The 15,164-nt window shown below is 43.1% G+C and overlaps 1 protein-coding gene across 1 annotated transcript in view; it reads left to right on the forward strand.

The window, feature by feature from the left end:
- arhgap5 (Rho GTPase activating protein 5) overlaps nt 1–15,164 on the forward strand; it is a 78,454-nt gene that overhangs the window by 53,088 nt on the left and 10,202 nt on the right. The window contains exons 4-5 of the mRNA XM_072494891.1: nt 7,109–7,197; nt 9,871–9,943. Coding sequence (XP_072350992.1) covers nt 7,109–7,197; nt 9,871–9,943 — 162 coding nt within the window. The remainder of the gene's footprint in view (nt 1–7,108; nt 7,198–9,870; nt 9,944–15,164) is intronic.

Below are 15,164 nucleotides of genomic sequence, written 5' to 3' on the forward strand. Positions count from 1 at the left end.
TAGTATTGCCTTTGATTTGTCTGATGTCTCAGAAATGAGGTTTCTATTTCTCTCAATAATAACGATGAACCAATCATATGTGTTCTGTGAAAAGTTGGCTGCTTCACATCTTCCCAATTGCAACCCAGCAAACCTATAAATAAGGACGATCTCTGCATATTGCCTGTCAGCACATTGTAAACTCTTAGCAGTGCTACCAGCCGGACATTTCATTAGCATCCATCACCTTCCTTCACATTTTATTCTTTCTACTCTTGTGATGAAATCTCCATATTTACCTGCTGCTTGTTTTCTGCTATGTCTTTTTACAGTCTCGTCCACTTCTTTGTTGCTGTCTGTCTTTTCGACAGCCTGCGTATGCTCATGTCCGAAGTCCTGCACCCAAATTCACTAACAATGTTATGGGAAAGACATTAGTTAAAACATTTAAAAAAAAATTCCAATGAAGGGGCAATTTAGAGTGGCCCATCCACCTATTCTGCACATCTTTGGGTTAATAATAATCATAATAATAATCGCTTATTGTCACAAATAGGCTTCAATGAAGTTACTGTAATAAGCCCCTAGTCGCCACATTCCGGCGCCTGTTCGGGGAGGCCGGTATGGGAATTGAACCCGCGCTGCTGGCCTTGTTCTGCATTACAAGCTAGCTGTTTAGCCCACTGTGCGTTGTAGGCATGCGAACCATGCAGACATGGGCAGAATGTGCAAACTCCACACGGACAGTGACCCGGTGCCGGGATCGATCCTGGGTCCAGGAGCTGTGAGGCAGCAGTGCAACCTTCAGCACTGTGCAACCGTGCTACCTTCGGCATTAGTTTTAAATCATTGTTCATTCTCCCTTTTCCTACATGCATTTATTCACAAACGGCATGAAATTTCAGGAGTATTAATCTGTGTATGTATTTGCTCACATTCCTGCTTATACTGAACACACTTGAGTTGCAATCAGTCGTGTAAGGAAAATATTTTTCCTTTGAATTTTACTTCTTCCTCCCCTCCATAAATACCTGAATATTCATACCTCAATTGCTGTGCATTTTGATTGTGAGGGATTGTCAACCACAGAATCAGTAATTCATGAGAGAAACTGCATTAACTGGATGATTCCTGGGTAGAACTGGAAAAGGTTCCACTTTATACGTTCTAATATTTGCCAGTTCATTCATAGCGGATCCCCCCCCCCCCACTCGAGCGCACATGCCAAAACATAATAAAAGGCATGACACCAGATTTCTGTGGCATTTTGCAAATTTGATTGACATCTTATGGAATGAAAGAAAACTAGTCTGAGTGATAACTAGCCCTTTGTCTCTTGGTTTTCTTGTTTTCAGACAAATGCTCAACGTCAAATGAAAGGTGGGTTGGGGGGGAGGTGGCGGTGGTGGTGGGAGGGGGAGTGGTGGTTTCACCAGTAATCATGAGGCTCTAGAGACATGGGTTCAAATCCCATCATGGCCGCTGGTGGAATTTAAATTCTATTAATAAATCTGAAATATAAAGGTAGTCTCAGTAATGGTAACCATGACAACTGTTGCCCATTGTCGTAAAAGCCCATCTGGTTCAAAATTACCCTTTAGGGAAGGAAATCTGCCATCTTCGCCGAATCTAGCCTACAAATGGTTCCAAATCCAAAGCAATGTAGTTGACTCTGAACAGCCCTTTGAAATGGCCGCGTAAACCACTCAATTCAAGCACAATTCAGAATGTTCAATAAATGTTGGTGTTGCCAGTGATGCCCACATCCCATAAAAGAATGAAGAAGAAAAAATCTGCGCTGGCTGCAAAAGTCAGCTTGTGGTGTCAAATGGAGGGTGAATTTTTCAATATATTTGGATCCAAAAAATATTTTTGATGTGTGCAGTACAGGAGCCTTTTTTCTCTGTCCCTTTAATCTGCTTGAACTGATTTATTTTTTAAATGATTACAGAAACTAGTGAAAAATAATAAAATTCAAATGCTCTTTAAACAAAAAGCGTAATATTGTCAGTCAATTTGAATTGACAGTAGAATTGTAAGTATTTTAATAGAAAGAAAATCATATGACATCACATAACTAGAGTAAACACGCATCTAGCTTGTTAGACTCGTTTGTTGATGGGGACTAAATGAAGAAGGTGACTGACAATTGAAGGTGACATGTCGAATGGTTAGTCCCTTGTACCATGAAATACTTTTGTTTTAATTTACCATTCTGTAAATAAAATGCTATTTTTGAACATCAGCTGTCCAGAAAACAGTTCCATGTAAAATGTCCAGAAAATGATTTTGGTGCCAAATTCTTTTTTTGAGTTTTTCTGTTAAATTTAAGTTATGACGGAACTCGTAGCGTTCCAGGCGGAACCTTGCACACTATTCAGTTACAGACAATCATACTATCTTGATCATATTCCTTAGGGCTGAGGCACTCTACTTTATCGCTTGCTTGGTGACACAGCTCTGTCAGAGAACTGAGCTTTATTGTATGTCACTTTACATGAGCAAAAATGTGATAGTTGTATCAGCCTATGAACAAGCTAAAGGATATAAATTCATGCAAAACCATTTAAATACTGGCAGGATATTTGTCCTGTGTGTGGAGGTATTAATGTGGCTTTCTGGCTTTCTAACTGTTAATTTGCAGGGAGAGATCCAGAGAGCATCCTGGGAAGGTAAGTGAGAAAAAGACCTTTTCAAATTGTGTGTGGATTGGGGGGGGGGGGGGGGGGGGGGGGGGAGGAGGAGAGAGGAGAGAGAGAGAGCTGAAGTGACATCACAGTAAAGCTGTGACCTTATTGGCTGGTAGGGAATCTGTTAAATTTGAGGAAGAAACATTGAAAAAACTAATGAATTAACTAGGTAGAGGATTAACTAAACCGGAGGGTAGAGATTAGTATTTAGCATTTAATTTTACAGTAAAACCTACCCATATAGTTAATTGTAACTTAATCTATTAACAATTTAAGTATTTATTTTGAAATAATTAGCTAGTGCTTAAATGTCACTCAGCGGGGTGCAGTGCTCTAACTGTGAGATGTGGCAGATCCGTGACGCTTCCAGCGTTCCGGTCGACTACGTCTGCACGAAGTATAACCAATGGCAGCTCATCACAGACTACGTGGTTCGGTTGGAGCAGCAGTTGGATGCACGTAAGAGCATGCAGTTGGCGAAAAGCGTCATAATTAAGAGTTATAGAGACGTGGTCACATCCAAGGTGCAGACAGATAAGTTGGTGACTGCTAGAAAGGGCAGGCAGCCAGTGCAGGAATCCCCTGTGGCTGACCTCTTCTCTAACAGGTATACCGTTTTGGATACTGTTGGGGGGGGGATAGCCTATCAGGGGAAAACAACAGCAGCCAGAGCAATGACACTACAATTGGCTCTGTTGCTCAGCAGGTGAGTGCAAAGTGCAGGAGAGCGATAGTTTAGGGAGCTCTATAGTAAGGGGCACAGATAGGCGCTTCTGTGGATGTGAAACAGACTCCAGGATGGTGTGTAGCCTCCCTGGTGCCAGGGTCAAGGATGCCTCTGAACAAACACAGGACATCCTGAAGGAGGAGGGTGAATAGCCAGAGGCAGTAGTACACGTAAGTACTAACGACATAGGCAGAAAGAGTGATGAGTCCTGCAGAAGGAGGTCAGGGAGTTGGGCAGTAAGCTAAAATGCAGGACCACTAGGGTTATAATCTCAGGATTACTCCCTGTGCCACGTGCAATAGGAGGATAGTGCAGCTAAACTGGTGGTGTAGGAGGAAGGATTTCCGATTTCTGGACAATTGGGATCTCTTCTGGGGCAGGTGGGACCTGTACAAGAAGGACCGGTTGCATCTAAACTGGACGGGCACTGATATCTTGGCTGGGAGGTTTGCTAGAGTCACACGGGAGGATTTAAAATAGTATGGCTGGGAGATGGGAACCAGAATGTTAGCTTAGAAGGTGTAATAACTGAAGGGGAAATAGAGAACAACATCACCCTCATGCGGAGTAAAAAAGGTGACAAGTGGAAAAGGGAGGTGGTCAATGCAGGACTGAGGATGTTGTACCCAAATGTGCCAGTATATGGAACAAGGTAAATGAGCTTGTTGCGGGCATTGAAATTGGCCAGGACGATGTTGTGGGCATCACAGAGACGTGTCTGCTAGGGGATCTAAATATCCAATATCCTATCGAAAGGGCAGGCAGATGGGCAAAGGGCGGGGGGGGGGGGGGGGGGGTGCGGTTGCATTGTCAGTAAGGAATGAAGTTAAATCAATAGCAAGGAGCAATATCGGATCAGAAGGCATAGAATCTCTGTGGGTAGAGTTGTGAATCGCAAAGGTAAAATGACCCTGATGGGAGTTATGTACAGGCCCCCTAGCAGTAGTCAGGATGTGGCAAAGAAAATAAATCAGGAGATAGAAAAGGCGTTTAAGAAAGGCAAATTACAATAATCATGGTAGACTTCAATATGCAGGTAGACTGGCAAAATCAGGTTGGTAGTGGATCCCAAGAACAGGAATTTGTGGAATGTCCAAGAGATGGGCTTTTGGAGCAGCTTGTGACAGAGCCGACTAGGGAACAGGCAATTCTGGATTTGGTGATGTGTAATGAGGCAGACTTGATTAGGGAACTTAAAGTGAAGGAATCCTTGGGATGATAGAATTTACCCTGCAGTTTGAGAGGGAGAGCTGGAATGAGATGTAACGGTGTTACAATTAAATACGGGTAACTACAAAGACATGAGGGAGGTGCTGGCCAGAGTTGATTGGAAAAGGAGCCTAGCAGAGAAGACCGTGGAACAGCAATGGCAGGAGTTTTGGGTGGTTATTCGGGAGGCACAACAGAAATTCATCCCAAGGAGGAGAAAACGTGCTACGGGGAGGACAAGGCATCATGGCTGACGAGGGAAGTCAAGGACAGCATAAACGCAAAAGAAAAAGCATACAAAGTGGCGAGGATTAGAGGATCCGCAAGCCTTTAAAAGCGAGCAGAGGACAACTAAAAAAGCAATAAGGAGGGAGAAGATGAAATATGAGTGCAAACTAGCTAATAATATAAAGGGTCGAGAGGAGGTTCACAAGAATGGTCCCTGGAATGAAGAGCTTGTTGTATGAGGAACGGTTGAGGACTCTGGGTCTGTACTCTGAGTTTAGAAGGATGAGGGAGATCGTATTGAAACTTACAGGATACTGCATGGCCTGGATAGAGTGGACATGGAGAGGATGTTTCCACTTGTAGGAAAAACTAGAAGCAGAGGACACAATCTCAGACTTAAGGGACGATTCTTTAAAACCGAGATGAGGAGGAATTTCTTCAGCCAGAGGGTGGTGAATCTGTGGAACTCTGCTGTAGAAGGCTGTGGAGGCCAAAAAACAGTGTTTTTAAGACAGAGATTAAATAGGTTCTTGGTTAATAAGGGGATCAGGGGTTATGGGGCGAAGGCAGGAGAATGGGGATGATAAAAATATCAGCCGTGATTGAATGGCAGAGCAGACTCGATGGGCCGTGTGGCCTAATTCTGCTCCTCTGTCTTATGGCCTTGTCGTCTATGGGTGGGTGAGAGGTTGAACTGAAAAAGAGAGACTTAACTTAAAAATAGTATTCAAATTTCATGGATATTAGTTGTATTTGTAAGTTTATTTTCACGATTTGGTAATTCTCCCTACAGCAGTCTACATTAAATTAATATCAACTTTATATTATATTACGTAAAAGTACACAAAATATATAGTTCGGAAGCGACCATTCGGACAAATTACAGTAATGGTTATACTCCACATGAGTCGTCTCCTATTCCAACTCTCTCATCTCATCCTTTCAGCATATTGATCTAATCCATTTTCTCTCATCCTGACCCAATTTCCTTTTGAAAGCATCCTGTCTATTTGCCTCAACAATTTCTGGCAGCAAGTTCTACGTTTTGACCACTGAGTAAATTATTTTCTCCTTATTTCTTGATTGAATTTATTCCTAGTTATCTTGTGTTTATAGTCCCTGGTTTTAGTTTCTCCTACAAGTAGAAACATTTCCTCCATATTTGCACTGCCCAACCCATGAACAATTTTACAGATCTCAATCAGACCACTCTTAAAGAAAAACAACAACTCATTCAATCTTTCTGAAAGCTGTAATCTTTCACTCCTGGTACTATTCCCTTTTCCCAGTGCTTCTGCATTCTCTATGTAGTATACTGACCCGCATTGTGCGTAATACTCAAGTGTGGCCTCACCAGATTCCTGTACAAGTTTAACATAACTACATCACTTTTGATTTCTATTGCCCTCTCCCTATGCTTTAGCATTTTTGTTGGTGATGCTTTTGACGATTTGCCCATCTGTATTCCTAGAAACCTTTACTCTTTACCTCATTCACTTTCTTACTTTCTGAGGTTTAGGTGATGTTTCTATTTTTCTGTTGAACATTGTTCAAGTTCATTTGCCATTGCACCGTCCAATCAGCAAGTTTTATACTGCTGTTTATATTATGTTGGTTTCTTCCTCACTGTCGCCTATATTTGCAGTTTGGTGTCACTGCAAAATCTGATAGTGAGTTACTGTTCCCTAGTGCGAATCATTTATATTAGGGCAGGTGACCAGAAGCTTGATCAAAGAGGTAGGTTTTAAGAAACCTGTTCAAGGAGGAGAGAGCCAAAACTTTAGTGAGAAACTTCTAGAAAGCTTTGGGGCCCAGGTATTCTCAACATGTATTAAGAGCTTAATTGCAATACCCTTACCACTGCCCAAGTTGCCATCAGCTAAATCGACACACAGTGGAGTGAACACAGCCTTTGGAGTCACTGTGATACTGCCATTTCATGGTTAAACTTGTTTATCTTGTAAGAAGCAAAGCAGATGGGCATTTTATTATCCAGAACACATTGTCTTACTCTTAAGTCTTCAACTGATTTCATGCTTACAGGTGTTAGTCCATATCAACTTCATGACTGCCCTTTGCAGCAATCTTTGTTGTGGACATACGCCTGGAAGTTTCACCATATGCCATGCCAAACTTCCATTTCCTCATCCAATTGAAACAGCTTGCCCCACCCCCTTAAAGAAATTTTTCATTCAGTGCAATGCAAAATAATTAAGAACCTATTTTCAACCTGTAGTTTGTGTAGTTTGGTAACAAGCTCTTATTTTCTTCTTAGGTTTAAGCACTGAAGGACTGTATCGTGTAAGTGGAAACAGGACTGATCAAGATAACATTCAAAGACAATTTGATCAAGGTAATACTATTGTTTCCAAATGATAAAAATGAAGGTTTTCCCCCCCCTCAAAGAATGTATTGATATTGTTTTGCGACGACCAGGGTTCAAACTACATTGGGGTGTTGGTTCTCAAAAGGCCTGAAAAATTCAATCACGGGATGAGCAATGAGAGAAATCAACCTCCTCCCTGCCCCCACCTGGAAATTACAGAATCTATGAGGAATTACTCCCCTATTGACAAACTGTTTCTCATGATTGCTACTAATAGGCTAAGTTATGGATCATCAGACTGAACACTGGAGCGGCAGCAGTGGGAGGTTCTGTGAGGGTGAGAGAATAGTTTTAAACATGTCAACAAAGGAATACTCAGCTAACAGAGCCAGGAAACCTTGAAGTCATTTGTTCCTTGAAAATTAATATTGACTCTCTAACTTAAAGTCCATAACTTAAGGAGCCACTGTATGAGAAACGTGTAGTAGATGCTGGTATAATTAGCATTCTGTTAATTAGATAATTTAATACAGAGCATAAAATCCCTCCAGTGCAGAAGGAGGCCATTCGGCCATCGAATCTCACCGACCATCCGAAAGAGTATCTTTCCTCGGCCCACTCTCCTGCGCTATCCCCAAAATCCCACCTAACAGAACATAGGCAATAGATGCTTGAGTAGACTAATTGATCTCTTTAAGCCTGCTCTGCCATTCAACCAGATCATGACTGATCTTCTACCTCAGCACCATTTTCCTGCACTATCCTCAAATCCCTTGATATTTTTAGTATCTAGAAATCCACCTGTCTTTGTCTTACATGTACTGAACTGCAGAGCTTCCTCCACAGCCCACAGGGTAGAGAATTCCAAAGATTCACCATCCTCTGAGTGAGGAAATTCCTCTTATCTCAGTCCTCAATGATCTACCTCTTGTTCTGAGACTCTCTCCTGGTTCTAGACCTGCCTACAGCCTGGGGAAACATCCATCCTGCATCTACCCTGTTGAGCCCTGTAAGAATTTTGTGTGCTTTAATAAGATCACCTCTTATTCTTCTAAATTCGAGCAAATATAAGCCCAGTTTCCCCAAAGGACAGTGCCGCCTTCCCAGGGATTAATCGGGGTGAACTCTATGGCAAATATATTCTTCCCTGGGTAAAGAGACCAAGACTGTACACACTACTCCAGATATGGTCTCACCAAGGCTTTATGTAATTGCAGCAAAATGTCTTAACACCTATACTCAAATCCTCTTGCAATAAAGGCCAACATACCATTTGCCTTTGTAATTTCTTGCTGCACCTGCATGTTTAGCTGTCAGTGACTTGTGAACAAGTGCACCCGGATCCCTTTGGCAATCAACACTTCTAAATCTCTCACCATTTAAGAAACAGGTTTTCTATTTCTGTTTTTCCTACCAAAGTGTATAACCATATTATATTCCACCTGCCATGTACTTGTCCATTCACTCAGTCTACCTAAATCTCTTCGGAATCTCTTTATATCTTCCTCAAAACTCTCACCTAGTTTTGTGTGCCAACTTAGAAATGTTAAAGTTGGTCCAGCATCTAAATAATTGATATGGATTATGAACAGCTGGGGCCCAAGACCTGCAAAATCCCACGAATCACAGCTTGCCAATCAGAGATTGAACCATTAATTCCTACCCTCATTTTTTTCCTGTCTTCGAAACTATCTTCAATTTATGCTAATATATTATCCCAATTCCATGTGCCATCCTAATTTTGCTTACTCACCTCTGTGGGAGCTTATTGAAATCCTTCTGAAAATCCCCCCCCCCCGTTCCAGAGTCTATAGTGTTTTGCAAGATGACCACTTCTACAGCCACATTTCTACGTTCTGCGTTCTGGGATGTAGATAATTAGATGCAGTAGATTTGTCAACTTACAGTCCAATTAATTTCTCCAGTCCTACTTTTTTTACTATAACTAATTTCTTTCCGTTCTCTCTCTTTAGTCCGTTATTTCTCTAGTATTCCTTTTTGAACAAAGTATATTTACCGTTATGTACACAGAATAAAATATATATATATTTTATATATAATATATATATAGAAGAGAAGGGAAAACGCACGCGCAAAAAAAATAAAATAATTTAGAATAAAATAACTGGTAGGGTATTATGCACTAGCTCAACAACAGCAACTCTATACAATTGGCAATATTATTTTTAACACTTAAGTAGGCATCTGTGGAGGGGGGGTGCGGAAAACTGGGAAGGTACATATACATTTGGGTGCTGGAGAAACAATTACAGAGGGCAATATGCGAATGGATCTGGTGTTGTTATTGTCACTTGCTTCTCTCGGACGGTTTTCGCTGCCGTTGGTGTCGCGTGTTCACCTCCGCTTCAGCCGTTCGTTCCGTCTTTCGCCCGTATTTTCCTTGTTCACTGCTCCTGTAGATGCCAAGTTTGTTATCTTTTCCCGTGCCCTCCTTCCGGCTGTCAATCCCTTGCCTCCCCTCCCCCCCCACCTCTCTGGTTCCCCTCTATTGTTCCCTGTCTCCTCCCTCTTCCCTTCTCCTGTGGTTCCCTAGTATTCCTGAGAGGTCTCTATGTATCTTCCGCCATGAAGACAAAATATTTGTTAGTTTCTCTGCCATTTCCTTATTCCCCATTATAATTTCTCCTGTATCTGCCTGTCGTGGGCCCACATTTCTCTTGGACTAATGAAATGTTGGCTGTCATATTTAGAGAACTGGAATACAAGGAATAGAAGTCATGCTACAACTGTACAAAGCACTGGCTACGTCACACCAAGAGTACGGTGAGCAGTTCTGGGCACTACATCTTAGGAATAGTGTCGCAATACCCTGGGCTTGTGCGTGGTCAATTCCAACCCACTTGACCTGGAGTTGCAACACAAGTAAAATTCGATGTTATTTTACAATACCCAAGGTTCTTGGCTGCCTGTAACTTTAACACAAGTAACCTTTAACTATGTGCAGTATTACAATTAAGCTGACAGAAAAATGCAACTGACTATCTAATGCCCCTTTGCCAACCCCCTCTTCCCACTTCACACACAGACAAACAACACAGGGGAAAGTGTGGTTGAGAGGTTAAAGAAAAAATATTGATAGAATAAAAGGGCAAAGGATCTTTGCACTATGATGACTTCTAGTTCATGGCCTAAGTTTGAGCTTTCACTTCAGTACTGCTCCCTTCTCGGCTTGAGATGGTTTTCTTTGGCAAGGCTATCTATTTTCTCAGTAAATTCAGGATCATTTCAAGTTTTCAGCACAGGTCCTCACTTGTTTTAAAACAATAAAGCAATTAAGAATCATACAATTCCTACAGTGCAGAAGGAGGCCATTTGGCCCATCAAGTCTGCAATGGCCCTTGGAAAGAGCACCTTGCTTCAGCAGCACGAGACTGTTCCTTTCACATCCAAGGTTTAAACATTTCTACTAAGCTCTCTCAAGAAGCATCAGACAGGAACCAATCATTGACTTGTAAGACAGAACACTGTCCCTGGCCATCCCACCGGTTGCCAGCCGGCCATAAGACATGGGAGTAGAATTAGGTCATTCGGCCCATCAAGTCTACTCACCCATTCAATCATGGCTGATATGTTTCTCATCCCCATACTCCTGCCTTCTCTCCATAACCCCTGATCCCCTTATTAACCACAACCCTATCTATTGCTGTCTGAAAGACACTCCATGATTTGACCCCCACAGCCTTCTGCGGCAATGAGTTCCACAGATTCAACACCCTCTGGCTGAACTCTTTGTCTCAGTTTTAAATGAACGTCCCTTCAGTCTGAAGCTGTGCCCTTGGGTTCTAATTTACATCCTCTCCACGTCACTCTATCTAGGCCTCTCAGTATCCTGTGAGTTTAAATAAAATCCCCCCCCATCCTTCTAAACTCCAAAGAGTTCAGACCCAGAGTCCTCAACCGCTCCTCATATGACAAGCTCTTCATTCCAGGGATCATTCTTGTGAACCTCCTCTGGACCCTTTCCAAAGCAACCACATCCTTCTTTAGATAAGGGGCACAAAACTGCTCACAATACTCCAAATGGGGTCTGACCAGAGCCTTATACAGCCTCAGAAGTACATCCCCGCTCTTGTATTCTAGCCCTCTTGGGCCGTTGCTGTTTGTCATTTTTATCAATGACCTAGAGGAAGGCGCAGAAGGGTGGGTGAGTAAATTTGCAGACGATACTAAAGTCGGTGGTGTTGTCGATAGTGTGGAAGGAAGTAGCAGGTTACAGAGGGATATAGATAAGCTGCAGTGCTGGGCTGAGAGGTGGCAAATGGAGTTTAATGTAGAGAAGTGTGAGGTGATTCACTTTGGAAGGAATAACAGGAATGTGGAATATTTGGCTAATGGAAAAGTTCTTGAAAGTGTGGATGAGCAGAGGGATCTAGGTGTCCATGTACATAGATCCCTGAAAGTTGCCACCCAGGTTGATAGGGTGGTGAAGAAGGCCTATGGAGTGTTGGCCTTTATTGGTAGAGGGATTGAGTTCCGGAGTCAGGAGGTCATGTTGCAGCTGTACAGAACTCTGGTACGGCTGCATTTGGAGTATTGCGTACAGTTCTGGTCACCGCATTATAGGAAGGACGTGGAGGCTTTGGAACGGGTGCAGAGGAGATTTACCAGGATGTTGCCTGGTATGGAGGGAAAATCTTATGAGGAAAGGCTGATGGACTTGAGGTTGTTTTCGTTAGAGAGAAGAAGGTTAAGAGGAGACTTAATAGAGGCATACAAAATGATCAGAGGGTTAGATAGGGTGGACAGTGAGAGCCTTCTCCCGCGGATGGAAATGGCTAGCACGAGGGGACATAGCCTTAAACTGAGGGGTAATAGATATAGGACAGAGGTCAGAGGTAGGTTCTTTACGCAAAGAGTAGTGAGGCCGTGGAATGCCCTACCTGCTACAGTAGTGAACTCGCCAACATTGAGGGCATTTAAAAGTTTATTGGATAAACATATGGATGATAATGGTATAGTGTAGGTTAGATGGCTTTTGTTTCGGTGCAACATCGTGGGACGAAGGGCCTGTACTGCGCTGTATTGTTCTATGTTCTATGAATGCTAACATTGCATTTGCCTTTCTAACTGTCGACTGAACATTCACCTTAACTTGACTGAACATTCACCTTAACCTTAAGAGAATCTTGCACTCGGACTCCCTTTGTGCTTCTGATTTCCTAAACCTTTTCCCATTTAGTAAATAGTCTATGCCTCCATTCTTCCTACCAAAGTGCATAACCTCACACTTTTCCACATTATATTTCATTTGCCACTTCTTTGCCCACTCTCCTAGCCAGTCCAGGTCCTTCTACTGTCACCCCTGTTTCCTCAATACTACCTATCCCACTGCATATCTTTGTATCATCTGTAAACTTAGCAACAGTGCCCCCTGTTCCTTCTTCCAGATCGTAAATTTATATAGTGAAAAGGTGTGGTCCCAACACTGACCCCTTGGCACACCACTAGTCACCGGCTGCCATCCTGAAAAAGACCCCACTATCCCCACTCTCTGCCTTCTGCCAGTCAACCAATCCTCTATCCATGCCAGGATCTTACCCTTAACACCATGGGCTCGTAACTTATTTAAGAGCCGCCTACACGTCACCTTGTCAAAGGCCTTCTGAAAATCTAAATACATCACATCCACTGGTTCTTCTTTGTCTAACTTCCTTGTTACCTCCTCAAAGAACTCCTACAGATTTGTCAGACATAACCTCCCCTTGACGAAGCTGTGCTGCCTCAGTCCTCAGTACTTCCAAGTATTCTGCGATCTCATCTTTAATAATGGACTCTAAAAATCTTACCAATAACTGAAGTCAGGCTAAGCGACCTATAATTTCCCATCTTTTGCCTCTCTCCCTTCTTAAACAGGGGTGTTACGTTAGCCATTTTTCAGTCTTCAGGGACCCTCCTGCTTCCAACGATTCCTGAAAGATCACCACCAATGCCTCCACAATCTCCTCTAGAACCCCAGGGTGTAGTCATCTGGTCCAGGTGATTTATCCACCTTCAGACTTCCTCTAAAGCTGGTTCTTAAGATTCACTCGGCTTGGGCCTCTCCTCTCCGAACAAAACCAGGCTGCTACAGCTTGAGTCTTCTGCTTAAAGGCACATTCCAATTATAGAACAGTACACCACAGAACAGGCCCTTCGGCCCTCAATGTTGTGCCGAGCTTTGTCCGAAACCAAGATCAAGCTATCCCACTTCCTGTGATTCTGGTGTGCTCCATGTGTCTATCCAATAACCACTTGAAAGTTCCTAAAGTGTCCGACTCCACTATCACAGCAGGCAGTCCATTCCACACTCTAACCACTCTGAGTAAAGAACCTACCTCGGGCATCCCTCCTATATCTCCCACCCCGAACCTTATAGTTATGCCCACTTGTAACAGCTACATCCACCCGAGGAAATAGTCTCTGAACGTCCCACTCTATCTAGCCCCCTCATCATCTTATGAACCACTATTAAGTCATCCTCCTGCGCTTCAATGAGAAAAGCCCTAGCTCCCTCAACCTTTCTCATAAGACCTACCCTCCAAACCAGGCAGCATCTGGTAAATCCCCTTTGCACCCTTTCCAATGCTTCCACATCCTTCCTATAATGAGGTGACAAGAACTGCACACAATACTCCAAATGTGGTCTCACCAGGGTCCTGTACAGTTGCAGCATAACCACACAACTCTTAAACTCAAGCCCCCTATTAATAAACGCTAACACACTATAGGCCTTCTTCACAGCTCTATCCACTTGAGTGGCAACCTTCAGAGATCTGTGGACATGAACTCCAAGATATCTCTGTTCCTCCACATTCCTCAGAACCCTGCCATTGACCCTGTAATCCGCATTCAAATTTGTCCTACCAAAATGAATCACCTCCCCTCGATCCTTGTGGTACACCACTGGTAACTGGTCTCCAGTCTGAAAATTTTCCATCCACCACCTATGTGATAGCCAGTTACTTATCCAATTGGCCAAATTTCCCTCTATCCCACACCTCTTTACTTTCTCCATGAGTCGACCATGTGGAACCTTATCAAACGTCTTACTGAAATCCATGTATACGACATCAACTGCTCTGCCTTCATCTACACACTTAGTTACCTCCTTAAAGAATTCAATCAAATTTGTGAGGCAAGACTTACCCTTCACGAATCCGTGTTGACTATCCCGGATTAAGCTGCATCTTTCCAAATGGTGATTAATCCTATCCCTCAGGACCCTTTCCATTAACTTACCGATCACCGAAGTAAGACTAATCGGCCTATAATTACTAGGGTCATTCCTATTCCCTTTCTTGAACAGAGGAACAACATTCGCCACTCTCCAGTCCTCTGGCACTATCCCCATGGACAGTGAGGACCCAAAGATCGAAGCCAAAGGCTCTGCAATCTCATCCCTTGCCTCCCAAAGAATCCTAGGATATATCTCATCTGGCCCAGGGGACTTGTCGACCCTCAGGTTTTTCAAAATTGCTAATACATCTTCCCTCAGAACATCTAATCTACCTCCTCCACTCATCCTCAAAAACATAGCCCCTCTCCTCGGTGAACACTGAAGAAAAGTATTCATTCAACGCCTCTCCTATCTCTTCTGACTCCATGCACAAGTTCCCACTACTGACCTTGACCGGCCCTAACCTCACCCTGGTCATTCTTTTATTTCTCACATAAGAGTAAAAAGCCTTGGATTTTCCTTGATCCGACCCACCAAGGTCTTTCTCATGCCCCCTCCTAGCTCTCCTAAGCCCTTTTTTTAGCTCATTCCTTACTACCTTGTAACCCTCAAGCGGACCCAACTGAACCTTGTTTTCTGATCCTTACATTTGCTTCCTTTTTCCTCTTGACAAGACATTCAACCTCTTTTGTGAACCATGGTTCCCTCACACGGCCATTTCCTCCCTACCTGACAGAGACATACCTATCAAGGACACGCAGTATTTGTTCCTTGAACAAGCTCCACTTTTCATTTGTGCCTTTCCCTGACAGTTTCTGTTCCCATCTT

This window comes from Scyliorhinus torazame, chromosome 2 (assembly GCF_047496885.1).
Source record: "Scyliorhinus torazame isolate Kashiwa2021f chromosome 2, sScyTor2.1, whole genome shotgun sequence".
NCBI classification, from domain to species: Eukaryota; Metazoa; Chordata; class Chondrichthyes; order Carcharhiniformes; family Scyliorhinidae; genus Scyliorhinus; species Scyliorhinus torazame.